The sequence below is a fragment of the Artemia franciscana genome, chromosome 4 (assembly GCF_032884065.1).
Source record: "Artemia franciscana chromosome 4, ASM3288406v1, whole genome shotgun sequence".
NCBI lineage: Eukaryota > Metazoa > Arthropoda > Branchiopoda > Anostraca > Artemiidae > Artemia > Artemia franciscana.
In genome coordinates this window covers 6,916,530-6,936,707 of record NC_088866.1, presented here as the reverse complement: position 1 = coordinate 6,936,707, position 20,178 = coordinate 6,916,530, and the positions used below count along the sequence as shown (strand labels likewise).

The 20,178-nt window shown below is 34.6% G+C and overlaps 2 protein-coding genes across 11 annotated transcripts in view; both read right to left on the bottom strand.

Annotated features, from left to right (window-relative positions):
- Positions 1 to 545: 545 nt before the first annotated feature.
- LOC136025922 (integrator complex subunit 13-like) lies at positions 546 to 14,898 on the bottom strand. 7 transcript variants are annotated; one of them, XM_065701995.1, is made up of 3 exons: positions 14,849 to 14,898; positions 8,906 to 8,998; positions 546 to 2,378 (listed from the first exon to the last, which is right to left on the bottom strand). In XM_065701995.1, exons 1-3 carry the CDS (start codon positions 14,881 to 14,883, stop codon positions 614 to 616), a joined length of 1,893 nt encoding a protein of 630 aa, XP_065558067.1. In that variant the 5' UTR covers positions 14,884 to 14,898; the 3' UTR covers positions 546 to 613. The 7 variants fall into 7 exon arrangements, with proteins under 7 accessions (XP_065558067.1, XP_065558069.1, XP_065558068.1 ...); XM_065701997.1 differs by having other exon boundaries at positions 8,906 to 9,013; positions 14,811 to 14,895; XM_065701996.1 differs by having other exon boundaries at positions 8,906 to 9,013; positions 14,721 to 14,884.
- Positions 14,899 to 18,328: 3,430 nt separating this feature from the next.
- The window catches only part of LOC136025924 (SH2B adapter protein 1-like), a 44,280-nt gene continuing 42,430 nt past the window's right edge, over positions 18,329 to 20,178 (bottom strand). For all 4 annotated transcript variants that reach the window (XR_010617176.1, XM_065702002.1, XM_065702005.1 and 1 more), the window contains one exon: positions 18,329 to 18,565. Coding sequence is in view for 3 of the 4 variants with exons in the window: in XM_065702002.1 (XP_065558074.1) it covers positions 18,455 to 18,565 (111 nt within the window). In the remaining variant the exon portion in view is untranslated. The remainder of the gene's footprint in view (positions 18,566 to 20,178) is intronic.

The window sequence follows — 20,178 nt, the reverse complement described above, 5'->3', positions numbered from 1 at the left end:
GAGGATGGGAGCTTAAATAGATAGTTTTGTCAAAAATTGCATTTTATTTTATTAGCCAAACTCCAAAAATTTCAGATTTTAAAGCAATTTCCCCGTAATTACCAATAGTTTTCCAGGACTGACGAACGTCCATCCTCCCCTTACAAATGGTACCCCCCCCCCTCCACTAAGAAAAAAAATCCTACGTGTCCGATTATTTGTGTACATAACTAGGACACCTGGCATGTTTATTATATATGATTACAAAGCAAAGTTAAAGCAAAGAAAATAATACGTGGACCAAAATTAGAATTTTTCAACAAAGATGGGTACACAAAGGCGCCTTTGGATCACCCCTCCCCCAGCGACATAGTTTTAACATGTTTTTTATTTATTTCCATATATTTCACGAATATTTTAATTAATTGAAGGGTGTCACTAATCTTATCCCCCTCTCCTCTATTTTTACATATGTAACAAACCCTGGATTATAATATCTGAATCAGGAAATAGTGTTAAATAAGGTAACAAAAAGTTCTGGCTCTAGATATATCTGTAAAATCAAGAAACGTATGATTGTTTTTATTGAAAATACATCTGTAAAAAAGCACAAATTTAAAGACAGGCAGCGGAATTAAAGCTGAGATACTAAATTTCTTTCAGATTCCAAGTTCTGATAAAGCTTAGCAATCCCTTCTCCAGCTTTGATCCTCCCAACAAGCTCAACTCTTCTATTGGACTGCTCTTCAATTACATTCTTTAACCAATAATCATACAGAGATATCGGCTTATCACCCTGCGTCACTGCAAAGGCCTTCTTTGCCAGTGGTGGTGAAGCCGGCGAATCAGTATTGGCTCTAATGACTCCCTTTTCGTCAATTTTTTCACCAGCAAGGCTCCGGCATTCAAGCAAACAATCCAAAACACGATGATGCTGTTTACTACGACAGTGAGCTCTTAAATATTGTTCTAACTCTGTAAATAAGTTCTTATAATGTTCTTCCCTTTTTTTAGACCTTGCAGATGTAATGTTACTAACTGGTAGAGGGTCCCCGCGATTCTCCATACCCATAAAGTTATATATTACCTGTTTACATTGATTCACTTCCTCTTCACTGAGGTTTTCTTTGACAATGACATTTGGGAAAATACCCATGATGTTTTGGCAAGCAGCCATGTAACTCTTTGATGATGTTATAGGCCAAAAAGTAGTATACCGCTCAATTTTATTATAGGCTTTACTAAGCGGCTCCTTCTCCACGCTAGAAAACGGTGCTAGCCGGCAAGATTTCATTATTTCAGCAAATGCATCAATTCTGTAATCGCTAACTTTACCACCAGCTCCTTCACTTATCGAGGGCGGATCTTCTAAAATACTACGCGTTGTAACTAAAGTATGAATGAATATCTCTCCCCCATGGGATGACAGCATGTGCGATAACATTTTTGATCCACCAGGCTTAGGCATTTCTAACATAACTGAACGTCCACCAAGCAAGAAATTTGTTAAACAAGAAGAGGGACGGCTATTAACATCAACAGCAGCAATTCTATAAGCGCTTGAGCAATACCATAAGTCGTTAATACTCACCCTAGGTGTGTTCCACTTCAACGTGGCAGTGCGGTATTCACAACCTTCTTTTACTGCATAAACTAAACCCGCAACATCACCACGAATGAGTTCTTCCATTGCAGCTGATGGGTGAAAAATTTCAACATCATAGTTAGCACTTGAACTTGCGTTCTGCTCCTCTTTCATAGGAATTCCTGTCACAGTGGTTGAAGTTAAATTATAATGTTTCAAAACAAGGGCTGTCATAAAATTTGACAGATTCCCAGCCCTCACAGAATAAACATCAGTATATGTTTGTAAAGATTGGTCAACACAAAGCATCTCTGATACTTTCGAAACTTGGAAATGATCAGGATAAACATTTAAGAAGATTATACTCAAACAAGTTATTGCAAGTCCTTTTCCTGAAGTAATGATATCTCGGTTTTTCTGATTCAGTAGCTCTTGACACATTACTTCCAAATTTCGCACATGTTTATCATCATTGAAACTCCCAATACAAATCAACCGACACTCATTCTTTATTTTACCCCCTTTCTCATTTTCTGTTGGCTCGCTTAATGAATCTAAGGCAGCCGGAATACATCTTCCAATCATTGAATCAGAACTGGCACTACGAACACTGCTAAGCAAATTCATGAAATGGTTTACATTTTGGGATGCTGTGTCCCACAGCCCAATTTCCAATGCATCATCATCACAAATTATATAGCGAATAAAACAATGATTTGGGTAAATGTCCCAAACTATTCTTGAATATTCAAGGCATGCTTCTAACATACATGTCCATACTGGCTTTGCAACGTTTTCTGTTGGAATTCCTGTCCTAAAAATAAATAAGCCTAATTTTAGAAGAAAATAAAAAAAACGATTTTGTAACCAAAAAATGTTCTTTCCTTTTATTCTCAGTTATTCTTGAATTTTTTTTAGTGTATTTAGGAACGCTTTTTGATTATGCTAAATAAAATAAACTAGTTTTTTCTCAACTGAAAGTAAGGAGCGACATACAAATTTAAAACGAACAGTAATATAAAACAGTAACAGTAATATAAACGAACAGTAACAGTATATATAATTATTGTAATTATATGACAGGGGCTACACCCCTCTCAGCTTTTCGTTCGTTGAATGCTAAAATTGTCCAGTGCTTTAACAAAATATTATTTCTAATCTAAGTTCCTTGTGTTTCAGCAGTGGAATTGGGACAAAAAAAAGATTAAAAATTGATTTCAGATGGACGGAAAGGGGTAAATTGTTTATATGGACGAAAATTCTGCGTGACTTTTTATCTTCTATGGGACTGAAGCGATCGCGATATCTACTATAGGGTTATCTGATGTTTAAAACACGATGTACATATATGTTTAAATACATTGAAACGTTATATAGAAATAGGAAAATATAGACATTCCCATATAAAATCCCTGAAAATCGAACGAGACTTAGGATATTTAGGCATTAAAATGCTTTCGTTGAGGCATCTGGCTTAAGTTGCAGTCTTTCATTGTTTAAAAACAATCAGTTTAGTTAAATGAAGCTTTAAAATAATTGTCAGAGACATTTTTCCGCGATAAAAAGCAAGGTATCACCCCGCCGCACTATTGTTCATGATTAGTCTAAGGTCTAAAAGAAAGGAGTTGAAAAATTAACTACTACCCTCCCTTACCTTTTTCTATATGTATCTGAAGGCTCATGGAGTTAGACAATTAGGGCGTTGAAACACGCTCTTTTAGGCATTTCCCCCCACCCCACCAACGCAATGACCCACCATCCCTCTTTTATATTAGATACGCCATTATACATCACTAAACACAAAGTCACAAAAACAAAGTAAATAAACTGAATTGAATTCAACATTAATATAATGTCCACATTAACCTTTTATCTTTTATCAACTATGTGGCCTTATAGTAACGAATACGCCAATGTGTCGTATTACTTCCTCTACAACTAGGAGGCTCTAGTTGTCCTCTGTATTACTGGTCTTCTCTGTATTACTTCGTATTACAATGTGTCGTATTACTTCCTCTACAACTAGGAGGCTCAATGTATAATTTTTTGTATTCTTTTAAACCAATTGGTTATCTAGAATTTCCACCAATGGTCCTCATTAGGGTAAAATTGTAGTTTGGTGCCATAAAAAGGTAAAGTATGCCACTTCCTGGAAGTAAAATCTATTTGGTAACTTAAAAAGGACACTAGAATTTTTAATTTGTATCCAGATGAGCCCTCTCTCGACCTTCTAGGATCATTGGTTCAAATTAACGTGATCAGCCCCTATTTTATTTACAAACTCTTTGACTGAATGTAAAATCATTAATTGTTAGTTAGGAGCGACTCGGGCCAATAGTAGCCAAAACTCTAAAAAAGATCAAGATAATTTGTTTGCTGATCCAAAATAAATAAAATTAATTAAGTTTAACTCTAATCATCAAATGGAACGAGGCTGAGAACATTTGCCTGGTTTTGAAAGTGGAGGGACCCCCCCCCCAAAAAAAAATAAAATAAAATAAACTTAAGCAATCTTAATGGAAATCACTCCATTGAATTCACTTAATCAAAGAACCCTACGGTAGACGTTTCAAGCTTGTATCTACAAAAAAAAGAATTTTGTATCTTTTTTATGAAAGAAAAATCATTAACGCGTGTTTTTTTTCTGGGGATAATCGTATTGAACCAATGGTCCTATATAAGGTCGAGAGAGGGCTAATTTGAACATAATTAAAACATTCTAGTGTCTTAAAAAGTGTGCTAGTTAGCTTTATAGCTACAATTACACATAGCCAAGACTTTGTGCGTGTCGGAGGGTGGAGAACGGGGATAGAGTACCTATGATAAGACAGTTTTCAGCAAGGTACTAAATGTCAGAAAAACTTTTTCAGGCTATTGTTTCAAACTGTTTTTCTCGCCCATTTCTCATGATTATACTATAACTACAATTTTCTTTTGCTGAACATTAAAATTTGTATTTCAAATTGGAGTCTTTAAATGGATACCTATAGTGATGAACACGTAGATCTTATCCACAAAAAAAAATCCCTCTTAAGCCCTCTTCCATTTATTTCTATCGTCATTCAATATAATAAGACTTTTTACCAAACAAGGCTTCCCACTTTATTCTAGGCATCACTAAACCAACTCGGTACTACTGTAGAGACCCCACTAAATATTAACAGCTATTTTTAGAAGCAAGATTGGCTCCAGTGCCACTCACTTCCTTTTGACGGGTTGCATTTAGAGCACATTTAGAATTGCACTTCCATCTTGATCGGGGGAGAGGGGGTGAAACCGTATATCTTGAGGTTTTTGACCCCTACACGACCTACATTTAAAGATTCAGATTTTTCTTACATGTATAAATAGCTCAATTCTTCACTTTTCTTGGCGATATTTTTTTTTCAATGACTTACATTGAGTCGTTTCTTGGTGAGACCCAAAAATGTAAGATCTCTTCAAATGTCAAAAGTCGCCCCAATCACGGGGAAAATTTCCACAAGAAAATTCTTTGTCAGTCTCAAGCCCACTCTTCCACTATGTGAAGACTCATCATCGGAATCGTCATGGAGCTGCATATGCATTTCATTAAATGTTTCATCAGCAAGGAATGTAATCTTTGACCTTCTTTTTTTAGAGAGCCTTACCCTAGTCTCTGCTTCTACTGCTCTTTTCTGGCATTTCTGTCATAATTCTACTTTTGCCTTTCCTGTAGTTTTTGTGTTGGCCCACTTGTATTTTTGCCTTTGGATATAGTCTGATGCTTTCAGGAGTTAGGGTTATAGGCAAGTTTGATGTTGACTGATGTTGATCCGTCAAGACAAGAGATGAAGCAGGAACTGGACCAATGTGAGGATCATCCGTATTGGGAAGATCCGGGGCAAGCTGTTTAGCTTTGTCTGGGTGGTTTGTCCACGAACTAATTATCCACAAGAAAATTCTTTGTCAGTCTCAAGCCCACTATTCCACTATGTGAAGACTCATCATCGGAATCGTCACGGAGCTGCATATCTATACCTTAAATGCATTTCATTAAATGTTTCATCAGCAAGGAATATAATCTTTGACCTTCTTTTATTTAGAGAGCCTTACTCTAGTCTCTGCTTCTACTGCTCTTTTCTGGCATTTCTGTCATAATTCTATTTTTGCCTTTCCTGTAGTTTTTGCGTTGGTCCACTTGTATTTTTGACTTTGGATTTATTCTGACGCTTTCAGGAGTTAGGGTTATAGGCAAGTTTGATGTTGATCCGTCAAGATAAGGGATGAAGCAGGAACTGGACCAATGTGAGGATCATCCGTATTGGAAGGATCCGGGGCAAGCTGTTTAGCTTTGTCTGGGTGGTTTGTCCACAAACTAATTATCCACAAGAAAATTCTTTGTCAGTCTCAAGCCCACTCTTCCACTATGTGAAGACTCATCATCGGAATCGTCATGGAGCTGCATATCTATACCTTAAATGCATTTCATTAAATGTTTCATCAGCAAGGAATGTAATGTTTGACCTTCTTTTAGAGCCTTACCCTTGTCTCTCCTTCTACTGCTGTTTTCTTGCATTTCTGTCATAATTCTACTTTTGCCTTTCCTGTAGTTTTTATGTTGATCCACTTGTATTTTTGCCTTTGGATATAGTCTGATGCTTTCAGGAGTTAGGGTTATAGGCAAGTTTGATGTTGATTGATGTTGATCCGTCAAGACAAGAGATGAAGCAGGAACTGGACCAATGTGAGGATCATCCGTATTGGAAGGATCCGGGGCAAGCTCTTTAGCTTTGTCTGGGTGGTTTGTCACTTCAGCTGGCCGAAAATAAGTTTCTGTGAAAACATCCGGATTTAAAAGCCATATTCCTGCCTTCTCAAAATCAGTTCTAATGTTTCGAGGATTCAGCTTTTCCAGAAAATAATGTTTGCACATCTTTGCTAGTTCATGTATTGAAACTCTATCACCAGGATTCAACTGCATACAGTTGTCAAATGACTCCCTGATGGCACATTTCGATGGTGCTTGAACTAAAACGTAAAGGGGCCAGACATGGTAGGAGCAATTGGGAGGAAAGGTTATGTGACTTTCATAATTGTGAAACAAGAGTAAAACTGACGTTTTTTACCGAGTTTGGCTTCTTTTAAAAAGTGTTCCATGGAACAAAGGAAATTTTCCTTAGTCATCCATCCACTGCAATGGTCAAAGCCAATGCTTCCTGGCGGTCCATCTCGATAAATCCTCTCTGGAGGTTTGGCTCCTGGCAAAACAAGAAATTGTGGAATCGTCTGACCAGTTGCAGATACGAAGCATAGGATTGGGGTATTTTTCTCTTTTTCTCCCGACAAGGTTCGTGTCACCTATTTGCGTCCTTTTCGGGAATCACCATTGGGGCTTGCCGAGCTGTGGTTACTCCTGTTTTGTTGCAGTTCCAAATTCGACCAGGAAGGAAATGACACTTGCATTAGAACTCTCGAAGATTTTGAAAGAATTGGCATATTATGACGGCATTAAAGCTGGTAGCAAGATCCTGACTTGTATTTTCAGGTTGTCTGCTGAACAGAGTGGCGTTCCGCTTGATAAATCCTTTTATCCAGCTGCTCTCTCACGAAGTTCCCAGTTTGACGAGCATCTGATTTTCACTGTTATTGTCCTTTGGTATGCTAACTTTTTTGTCGCATAGGGAGTCAGCCCATGGTTCAGCAGTGTAGCATTTTTCGAGGCATGCAGGGGTTTTTTTCTCCTGTTTGGGAGTAAAACCAAGCTCACTGCTTTCCTGAACACTGTCATTGCCATTATTGCTATCACCAGCACCAGCACCATTATCACCAGCACCACTCTGCACGAAATCTTGCAGTTTTGCCTTGTATTGTTTCATGGCATCCACAAGACTACTCTTCTTCAAAGAAAAATTCTTCTACAGATGCTCGAAAGACAAATTCCCTTTTATGAATTGAGTAACAAACAAATACAAAGTAGAAACAATAAGGAAATTTTTTTTCAAGACAGTGGAAATCAGTTCTGTGAATATTTTGGCCCTATGTCTAAGGGCCGTCTTCAGCACAATATGAGAACAAGAGGGAAAATATGTATATTTAAATAAACTTACATTAAATTGTGAGAATTAAAACTAAATAATGTTATTTAAAACTTTTTTAAAAACAGCCCTAGCATCCTTACTTCAACAAAGTTCAACCAGGACTGACAAAAAGAATGAAGTGAGAATATAAACTCATTCAAACTAAAGAGAACAAAGTGATTAAATGCAATTTCTCAGAGCCAACCTAGCTTTTTTTAGCAGCCTGTCTCAAAGGTCTTTTTGTAGATGGTTCAGTACTATTATAAATCGGTTTAGTAAAATATTTTGTTAGATCGTTTTTAATTAAATTTGAGTATAAAAAATTTAGTGAATATTCCCCCAAGTCCCTGTTCAAAGAAATGTTATTATTTATTTTGAGATTAATTTCGATTGATTCTCAAACCACCTGTTTTATCCCCAAATCATTACTGATGAGTGAAGATTTTTCAAAAAGTATCGTGTGGGACGGATTATTAAATATATGCCAACCTAAAGCAGAATCAAAGGAGTTGTTGGAACTATTTGAAATTAATGCCTTGTCTATGTCTTTTTTATGCTGTTGTAACCGTTTTTCTAGATTCTGATGGGTCCTGCTGACATAGTAATTTCCACAATCACAGGGTATTTGATAGACCCCTCTTTGGCGAGTAACTTATCTTTACCAGAATTTAAGAAATTAATTATTTTAAAATTATTAGTAAAAACTATGTACAGATTATTTTTTGTGCAAATATTTTTTAATTTTGTTGTGATCTTTGGGATATATGGAAGATAGACACTATTTGAGGGCTTATCAGTAGCCTCACATTGCAAAATATCTTCTTCGATTTTACAAGAATGTCTTTTTATTCTAAGGTTAATTATTTTATTGACAAAAGGAATGGGGTATCCATTACCAAAAAGAATTTCTCTGATAAAGTTTATTTCTGCATTTATATACGAATCAGAGCAAATATTCAGGGCACGATCAATGAGGAAAGTTGAAAATATTTGCTCCAATTTGTATATAAATGCAGAAATAAAACTTTATCAGAGATATTCTTTTTGGTAATGGGTACCCCATTTCTCCTCAATCTTGAGGGAAATAAATATATATCCCCCAAGACATATTAGTCTGAGCTCCCAACAAAAAAAGCAACAACACATTAATCAAAATTCTAACTGGATATGACAAAAGAAACAAAAAATATTTTCTTTCTAGATAAAACAGAGAGCACAAAATTACTGAAATAAGGAGAGAAAACTAAGTTAAATTCTGAAAATTGAAAATAAAAAGTCATAATAACAATTTAAAAGAACTAACCTGCTTCTTGTTTCAAGGTCAACAAGGCTTCCTGGATTCAAAGCTGTCTTTGTGGAGTGATCAAGTAGAAAAATTGTCTTAGCTTTAGACATCCTAAAAATTCAATTCCTGGAATGAATATATAAATAATGTATATATATGTATATATATATATATTATATCATATATTATATTATATACATATATAATATATGTTAATATATATAATATATATTAGAGAGAGAGAGAGAAGAGTCTATGAAGATTATATTTTGTAGGTTAGCTGCCATCAAATGTGGTGTCTCTTAGTTGTTTTTTTTTCTTGTAATCCTTTCCAAGTAATATAATCATGTTTTGCCCCAAACACTGGTTAAAAATTGCAAGTGGGGCAAGAAGCTTTTGCCCAAACCATAGTCCCTCTTAGCTACTTCCTGTAAAGTATATATATCTCAGCAAACACAAACAGTAAATTTACTAGAATAATCTTTCTCATTTTAGCTGCATCAGATATGCCCATTTTGTTCTAGACATAACAATACTTATTGATAAAATTATCTTTAATTTAATTGTTAAATTAGAAAAGAGGAAGGGTTAGCATTTGGAGATGGTTAATACATGATAGATGCTTATATTTAGAAAAATGTCATGCGCCTAACCAACAAGAAATAAGATACTAAAACCCTATCTATATAGTTAAATTTCAGTTCTTAATTTGTCTGGACTGTGATTCTACTGTGAAATTCATGGTAGGATTCCATATAATAGAAACATGTACGGTTATCCTTTAGCTATCCAGGGTTATCATTCAGCATCAGTTTATTTGTAGGAAGTTCCAATTTAAACCCTCTATACTATGACAACACTGAGCTGCCTTTTTGCCATTTTTCTAGGGGATTTCTTTGGACTAATTTTGGGAGAGGATTCCCACTATCCCTCCCTTGAGTGTGGGACTGTGTCTGGACTGTGATTCTACTGTGAAATTCAAGGTAGGATTCCATATAATAGAAACATGTACGGTTATCCTTTAGCTATCCAGGGTTATCATTCAGCATCAGTTTATTTGTAGGAAGTTCCAATTTAAACCCTCTATACTATGACAACACTGAGCTGCCTTTTTGCCATTTTTCTAGGGGATTTCTTTGGACTAATTTTGGGAGAGGATTCCCACTATCCCTCCCTTGAGTGTGGGTATGCTTAACTAGGTTCAAAAAACATATCACATACATGACAACTTCCCATGTTTTGACTAAAACCACATCATAGACAATTATGCGGATTTAAAGGAACAACTATGTTTATGATTATTGTAAACATATTATTAACATCTTGAAGAATACAAAATCTGTTAATTTCTATACTTGCCAGAATAGATATTCTACAGATCACTCTAAAGAGGTGGAAATACCTTCATGGTGGTCCATATACCATGGTATATACAAGAAGACAATATACTACAGTCAACCATTTTTTTTGCTACCTTAATGAATCTATAGAATGATTGAATTTCTTAAAGAATAATTTATGAACAAAGGTATTGAACACATTTCTATGCATCTTTTTTCTTTTTAACAAGTCCAGTGTTTTCACAACAAGTAATCTATGCAGAGAGATAAATATCCCTTAAAATACTACATAAACTAAATGACACAACTTTAATCAATCCTAATGAGTCTTTTCTTTAATTCTATGATATGACTGGGGATAAATATCTATATATGTTGAAAAATTATCTATATCTATAGAATATCCATCTATGTTCAGCCTCTTTTTTAATTATAAACATTTCAGCCCCATATTGCTTACACAGTTTCTATACTACCGTGAGACTTTAAATCCTTTGAGTAGAAGCAATGCCTATAAATTCTATCCACAGGAAATCTAAACCCTCTTGGGATTTCTGCCGCAATTCAAAGTTAATATTTGAAGCCTGTGACTATACAAATAATTAGAGAAAGACTGTAAAATCTTGAATTGCTACATGACATCATTTAAGACAAAACAATATTTTACCTTAATTTTCAGTTGACAGTTTCTTTTTCTCTGGGTTCAGTTCTGAATATACAGTTCCTCATATTTGAGTAGAATTTTAAGTCATATTACTGATGGAATTATTCTGTTAGGATAAAAAATACGCAATTCAACAATCTCAATTGTAGTGAGTGTTGTTTATAGAAGCCTCAGTGTTTCCTGTGTTTTGGACTCTAATCTGGCTGCTATGTTATCACATGTCATGTCCAATTTTGAAAATTATAATCTTGTCCTTCTGGGGGAATTAACCTTCCTAAAATCCAATGGATTGATGGATCCAGTTTTTGCCCTAGAGATTCTCCTTTTTTGTCTGTACTCTCTGAAAATTCCCTAAGTCAAACAATTTCACAACCAACTCGTTTCAGGGAAAGGTAAGATTCCAACACTCTTGATCTGGTTATTCTCAGTAATCCTGACCTTCTTATTAAGAATGAGATAACCACACCCATTGGTAACAGCAACCATATTGCAATTACTTCAGAGATATGTCTGCCTACTAAACAATCCTCTTCCAAGCAGCAAACATATGCCAATCACAAATTAGTCTCTTTAAGACTTGCCAGTATCAAAAGGGGAAAAGCTTATCACCAATGATATTGAAGATAGTTGGTCTAATGTGAAAACTGTAATTTTGCATGCTGAAAAATTGTACAAAAGAATTTTTTGGGCTGAACAGGCCAAAAGTCTGCCTTTTTTAACAACTGAAACAAGTAAGCTAATTAATAGAAAACATCAAACATCTACAGGAAGAAGAAAACCTCAGAAAAATTATCAACTCTTCATAACCAGACAACCAACCATATCAAGCAGTTGAAGAGAAGGTTTGAGAAACAGTTGGCTGAGGATATTAGGGATAATCTTAACTTTTTCTGGTGTTATGCCTATCAAAAATGTTGCAGCAGATGCACATTCCTGTACAATGGTCAACCAGTTACTGATCCTGAGCTGAAAGTTGAAATTTTCAACCAACAATTTGCATCTGTGTTTTCCTCCAATTCCAGTATTGTTTTCCCCAATTTCCTATTATATTAAGTATCACATACTATGGAAACTATTCTGAATAATGACTCAATAGTTCTAAAAGAACTTATGTCACTCAAATTGAATAAATTGGCTGGGTTTGACTGCATTCATCCTTGTATCCTCCATGAATGTTGGACAGTCTTGTGTCAACCTCTTTCCTTAATGTTCAAGTTATCATTAAATCTTTCCAGACTACCTCTGGATTGGACCAGTCCATATCATTCTAATGTTTAAGAAAGGTAGAAAAGACCATGATGAAAAGTACCAAACTATCAGCATGAAATCAGCAGTTGTTAAGGTTCTTAAAAAGAATAATCAATTCTGCAGTTATTAGATATCTTGAATGCAAATAATCTCTTACACAGCTCACAGCATGGCTTTTGTTCTGGAAGATCTGTTGATACCAATTTCCTTGAATCATATGACCATATTGCTCAGTCACTTGATGCAGGAGTGCCTACTAACATGATTCTTTTTTACTTTTCTAAAGCTTTTGACAAAGTTTGCCAGAAGCAACTTGCAATCAAATTACATGCTGCCAAGCTTGAAGAGAAGTCTCTGCTCTGGATCCTTGATTTTCTTTATATGCAATCTTAATGTGTGTTCAGTTATTTGATGACTCTGGCAGCTGTGTTCTTTCTTTGTCAAAGCAAGTTTTGAGTGGAGTTCCTGAAGGTAGTGCTTTGGGTCCTACACTTTTTAGTATCTTTATTAATGATTTATCAGCAGTAAACTAATGCTTTATGCTGACAACCTGAATTTTATTAGACTAGCCTTGTCCTGTGAAGATCATACCCTTCTACAAAATAATCTAAGACTGCTTGATCAATGGACTGAGGCTTGGCTTCTTAAATTTAATGTTGTTAAGTACCATCTACACTGAAGTACACTGATCAAGCATATCCTTTCCACTAGTTTCCCTAAAGTCATTTGTCTTCTGCATAAGGAACTTTTGCACCCTAAGTTTAAGTCGGGATGTTTTTAGCCTCCCCTTAAAAAAGAAGACATAAAGTGTTGGAAGATGTGCAGAGACATTTCCTAATCCGAGTGCAGAGACCTTTCCTAACCTGCAAGACTAGACAAGCTAAAACTACCAAGTCTTGTATACAGGAGAAAAAGAGATGATGCCATTTTAACCTAAAAGTTAATGAGGACTAATACACTTCCATTATTATTTTTCACTGTTGGCCCTAACTCAAGAACAAGAGATCATCAATTGAAACTTATTAAGGGGCCTACTGTATCCAGAGTCTATGTTCACTTCTTTTCTTCAAGAATCATAAAAACTTGGAATAAAGTCTCTGGAAAAAACTGTTACCACTGAATCTGTGGACATCTTTAAATGAAGACTGGATGCTGAGTGGCCCTCCAGAGAGTGTACACTCAACTGGGATGCTATGGATCAGAACAGTGAATCTGGCCACTAAAAAATTTAATTCAACTCAAATTGTCAACTCTGGAGTTCTACAAGGAGAAAACCTTAGATTGTTTCAAGCTGCAATTTAAGGTAATGGGTCTTTTCTAAATTTAGGAAATGTATTTGCAGATCTTTATGACCTTATACATTAGAATTGAGCAAAGTTGTGAAGCTGAAAACAGTTCTGCTGTACTTTATTTAAGCAGAAGATCTATTTTGCAAGGTTTCACTTTTACAACACACAAATTTGTAAAGGTTATCAAAGGTCAGGCCATCAAGAAGAAAAAGGAGTAGAGGTAGATGCTTCAAAATATCTTCCCAGACCACGCTTTAGACTATAGATCCATCCTAGAAATTTTTTTTTCTATCCTAACCCCTTTCAAAGACATGAAAAGTAGCTAAACAATTTTACCAAATTTTTGAAGGTCATCAAAGGTCAGTACTCTCTACAGAGAGAAGGAGGGGTAGTAACTAGGATAAATATTTTGTTGTTCATCCTACTGAATTATGAATATATCAAATATACTGCACAATGTCTTTTTTTACACTCTTTCATTGATTTTTTTCAGAATTATGTTGGATAAAATATTCAAAACATATTCTTCATTTTTCTTTTCACTATGTTTCTTCTGTGGGCTTCAATATTTTGTTTAACTATAGGAGAAATGGAAGGTTTTAAGGGGCCTAATAGAACAAGAAGAAAACATGGTAATTAATTTTTTTTTAATCAACTTAATCTTGACAAATAAATATTTGTGAATTATACAACTCTTATGAAATGAAATTATAATGGAATGCTAAGTTTCAAATAAATGTTATAACTAATTTTTATATCCAAAAAAGTAGAATTGAATTATTATTTTCAAGGGGATTAATGTTTAGTTTTATTCCAAGTGCTCTAAAGTGTATATTACTATTAGTGCATAGCAAGATTCTGATGATTACATATTGTTTCTTTGTCATTATTAGAGCACATTCATTTTTTAGCTTTCTAAAAAAAACCTCCACCAAGACTAAAAATGTGTAAAGTGGGCTTGCTCACAGGTAACATTACCTAGCCTATAGAGCAAAGCATAATAGTTAATGATATCAATGGGCAACATGATGAGGTCTTTATTCTCTATTTATCAAACAAAGAGTGATAAAGTAGGGATTACATAGTCTGTAATCCCTACTTTAGTCTGTAAGTCTATCCTTGAGTTTCATTTTCCTAGTCTAACCCATTTCCAAGATACAGAAGTATATTGTCTAGAATTGTGCTCTAGTCTTTCACTTTTATAGATAGTGTCCAGTTAAAGAAAGCTAGGCCTACATCTTTTCAAAAATGAAGTGCATTAGCCTCTCAAGTGGGTTTAGCCTAGCCCGTACTTCTCTTTTAAAATTGTGCTACTCTCAAAAGTTCAGTCCCTCTTTTCCTAAAGATTCAAAAATGTGTATCTTTGAAAGACAGTTGCATACTGTATAATTTGTACAGCCGATACAAAAACTTAGTTTACTCTATAGCATGTTTCGATTTTGAATATTTTGTCATTTTATTACGTTTTAGGTAGCATTTTCTCTATTAAATTATACAGCCAGTGACCTCTGTTTAGCGTAGTAGTAGTAGTAGACAGGTTTAATAGCTCAAACTTGACAGCCACCGCTGATTTGCATTAATTTACATAATATCCAAAATCAAACTACTCTTATAAATATAAATCGAACTATAAACGTTAACTTTTATTGTACATTTCGACAAAAACCAGGATGAAAGAATTACCATATCGGTTTGTTGTTGCTTTAACGGGAACTAACTTATCTTGCTTTCTCGTTCTTGATGATAGAGGTTGATCAGGTAGAATGTCACGATGCTGAAATTTAGAAAGCAAGAACTTTCCAAAAGTGATTATCAGAGTCTCGAACCGGTTTTGGAGTGACGGCAATCCTAGCAGTTCCAGAGCCTTTTCGTTGGGGATGTCACGGCGGCCCAAGATAATCGATACCGCTCGCTTCTGAACCGATTCAAGCTCCTGACAAAAAAACATTGTTCCAACAGCTGAGGACACCCAAACAGGGCACGCATATTCCACAATTGGGCGGACATACGTTAGGTATGCATACTGAATACTCTGTGTTCGCGCTGAACCAACGCATACCGTTTAAAGTCTGTAGACTAGCGTTTGCTATACTTAGGAATAATTAAATATTCAATTGTTTATATGCTAAATTATCGTTCTTTTACTTTTTTGTAGTAATAATAAAGCCTCAACGGCAGCAATCAGATTGAAAATCATCTTTTGTAAGGCATAGTTGCGATTTTTCACATCATGCTATCGATTTTTCAAGTGCTTTTATTTATTTTTTTCACAGAATACATGCGTACATCGAAAAATACAAGCGTGTTGGAACTAAGGGTGTTGAGGGAATTCAGTTTCAATGTCTTTGCTCTTTCCTATGTCTTTGCCTTTGCTCTTTCCCGTAAGTCACTCCTTTTACCGGTGACTCTTCGACTCCTCTTTTCTAAAAGATTCTTCGAATCGTCGTTTGTAAAGGATTTTAAAAGAATTTCCATCTTTTTGCTTTATTGTGAATAGAATGGAAGTATACACTCTTCAAAATATCGTTTAAGGCGATTTTGAAGACGTCCTAGTATTTAGCAACGTCTTGTCTTCTTGATTTAAATACAATAACGACCTGCGGCACCTTCACACCCCAATACAGCCATAGTGGGAAGACATCGTCGCAGCCGCAAGTTTCAGAGACGACTGGAGACTCTTCTTAGACGCCCTGGGCGCCTCTGGAGGCACAAAAGGATCTAAAGTCTAAGGTAATGAAGTTGGTTATTTGCTTATTCTGCGTCAGAGCTCAATAGGCTGCAATTCTTTATTTTCTAGATAGAAGATTCTTCTTATAGTTTTTCATTAGGATAAATCGAAAATCTTTCCTATTAGGAAACTTTCTTAAAAGATGCTATGGAGGTGCGCCATTTTTAAATACAATGTTTTTTTCTTCATTCCAACTATAAAATTTTTGGTACAATTGGTACACCAGAGGCGTATAGAAAGGTAACTTTAGACCATAAATCTTGATAATTTCTTACAATTTTCAAATTGCTGGCGTAAAATCAATTTTGCTGTCCGATAGGTGTTCAATATAGCACAACGATTGCGCTTAGAATTAGTAGTTAGAATTAATTACAATAAGTGAGGTAACGTCAGGCTCTTTGTGAGAGTTCAAAAGTGATTACGATTGAGATGATTTCTGTCAAAGAAGGCGTCAACCCTCTCAATTGGAGACTCTAAGCTATCAAAAATTGCAGAATGATAAGAGCTAAAGGTGACATACTTTGCATTTATATAAGTTGGTCCCCGAATCTGCTCTAATTGATACTTATAATAATAAAAAGAAAAGAAAAAAAGGACTTACACAACGGTAAATTTCCAAAAAAAAACATACTTTAAAATTCGGAAAAAAATAATTTAAAATGAGTTCAAACTCATATTGCAGGTTAGTATTATTTATTTTTTCTCACGAAGTAACTCGGCTCTCCAATCTCAAAACAGTGTTTCTTCATTTTTAAAAGTTTTGTTGATGAACCTCGACAATTGTCCGTGAAGGTCGGACTTACTGGATTTTCATAAAAGTATAAATAACCAGTACTTCTATGACCTTTTCTTGCTTATTTGAGTAGAGCTAATAGTTTTGCTAGTACTTGGAGAGATTCTCAAGAAATTGATTTTTTTTTCATATATACACTGTTTTTAAAGTGTGCTTCACAAAATTTCGTGCGGTTACAGTTTTACAAAATAAGAAATATAATAAAAAACTTTGACCGCCTAGTATCTTCACACACTATTTATGTTTAAAAAAAATTAATAAATCGGTACAACAGCAACTTTATCAAGGTCAGAACTCAAATCACAATAAGCATTTCTAGCAAAAACTGCTTTAAAAGCTGTGTAAAAGACGAACATTGATGACAGTGGTGGCACAGGTGATGAATGAGGTGAAAATTCAGATTTATGATTGGTCCGTCAGATACGCTTTTTTGAATTTGGGAAAGTCAGGTCAGATAGCAGATAAAATGTAAAACTGGACTGCTTAGTCCCGAAAAACTATACTTACTAATACATCATTTACTTCAAAACTTAACCCAGATTATGTCACATGATATTATGTCACCAGATATGTCACATGATTATGGTATTAACTATACTTACTAATGAATCAAATATCTGTTTTACATTACTCAAATCCTCTATGAGCAAAATAATATACCAAAATAAAGTGTTTTAGAAGACAGGCCAGTAGTTCTTATGAAGTCCATAAAAAGTATGAGATAGAAGACATATTTATCAGTCACACACATTAACCATTATTCGAATTTTTTTAACTTTAGTTTTGTTTTGGCATCTAAAGCATCGTAAATGAGATGGAAGTAACCCGAGTCCAAGACACATTAGAATCACATTGTAGTCCAAGACTCCAAAGAAGGTTAAACATGTAACATAGCAACATATTACATATTTTGAGAAAACCCCTCGTGCTTTCCCATGGGTCGGATCTGCGGTGTACAGATGTTTGTGCACAAAATAAAAGCTGATAAAATTGTTCATAAATAAGCCTTGGAAGGGCTATAGCCCCATCTATGATTTAAAATAGTTACACCAATGATTGTACACTAAATTAAAAAATAAGAAAAAAAAATGATTAAGAAAACCAAAAGCAAAAAAAAAAAAAAGAACTCAAATCTACATAGGTACTCTAGTTTCACAAGTCTTGTATCTACATTTTAAATTTGAATTCATAATATAAAAACCCACACTACAATTTGTAAGTGAGCCTCATCTTTTTACATTATTATCAATGGGCACTTGTGCTATGAATCCAAAATAAGAAAAAAACAACAAACTAAAGCTGATTGAACAATTATCTTTGACTTGTTTTCATATTTCTAAGATAAGAGTTAGATCCTTAGATAAACAACAGAGAGCAAATAGTTTTTCACTTAAAATATTTCTAAAAAGCAATAATAAATATTGAGAAAACATAGCTCTTGTAGACTTCTGACACTCTTCTCGAACCCCTTATCAAATTGTCACTTTTTTATAATTGTTATTCAGTTAAACAAAAGAATAGGTATTTTCTACAGCCCTGGCACTTCCAAGTCTTTCGCTATGCAACTGCTCCAAAGACTCACTGCGCAGACGGACTGACCCACTGTGAGTTATTATCTGAAATACAACATAAATGATTATATTTACTTATTTAAAAACAATCTGATAATCACTATAAGTATATATACTATAAAAATACAAAATATAAATATATAAATAGATAATTTATCTATAAATATATGAACAAATATATACACTATGTATTTTCAAGCAATTTTATTGCATTTATGCAAAAATATTTACACATGAGTATTTATCATGTTTGCAATATGCTATTGAATAACTTATGCATAAATATTTATATAAATATTTTACTTCAGAAACTTATAATAAACATTTCTCAAATATAATTTTTAACAAGCATTTTTATGGCACTTGGTATTTACCAAGTGACATTTCAATTTTTCTATTTTCGAATTTTATAAACTGAACGGTTTAAATCTGTGGTGGTTGAAAGAAGGTGCCTTGAAAAGATGTAAAGTATTAGCGAACAATCGGAGGATCTGAATGACTTTGAACTTATCTATTCGCCTGTGTTAAATTTTGTCCAAAGTAATTGGCTGAATTCGATTTCTGAGAAAAAAATTATTGAATATGGAGTGGATTTCTTTGCTTCACCAAAAATAGTTGAAGCTAAGGCTGATCTATGGTCGAAACTTGCGCCTGATGAAATTCCCCATCGCCGCAGTCGTGCAAAGTCTGAAACCAGTAATATTAAGGACATGCTCGATCTTTTGAAGAAGTGTGATGAAGCTAAAATCACTATGCCAACTTATGTGATAAAGCTTCCACTCTTCCAACCTCGTCACAAGTGCCATATGAGCTCTTAGCTCATGTTTTCACTCTTTTTGATCACACAGGAAAATTTTACACAAAAGGCACACAAAATTGTGCCTTAAATCTTTACACGGATTTTCCATTCATTTGGCTTGAGCTTGAGAGCTGAACAATGTTCAACTCAATGAATTATGAACGGAATACATAATTAGCACCGTAGTCGCTTGTAATTTCGATTTGATCATCAAGCATGACCGTAATGTGGCCCAGGGCATTAATTTGAAAACTAGTCAAACAGTTTATCCATCGACACTCCACAGCAGCATGGCTACCACCCCTAGCGGTCTAATCCAGTTCAGTGTTTCCCTTTGCTCCCTGGAACTTTTTGTGAAGTGATTTCTAAGTATTTTTCAACTGTGTTGTTCCTCTAACTAGTTTTTTTTTCTAGTTGCGTACTTTTTTGTTTCAAGTGTCTGCAAACCTTTTCAAGAGCACATAATATTTTAGACAAAACTTAACAAAACTTTAGATGCTTGACAAAACTTTAGATGCTACATAACACACATAGCCGAAAATGCGGGCCATATGGTTCTTTGAAAGAATGAAAGAAATAAAAAACATAACAAAAAATATTATGCTATTCATCTCTAACTGTGTCATGATAATTTCTTCAGGCGAAAAAAATCTAAATATAAATTGCAAAAAAAAAAAAAAATATGCAAAGGCAATGGAATTATTAGAATTTCAAGAGGACCACAGTCTACAAATGCCTTAGAAACCAGAAAAAAAAATCTGCCAATGAGATTTGGAAACTAGTCCCATAATCAAAGCACGACAGTTTAAGAAAATCTCCTCGCAGAGTACTGTCCAAATTCGGTACAACATGTTGTTGT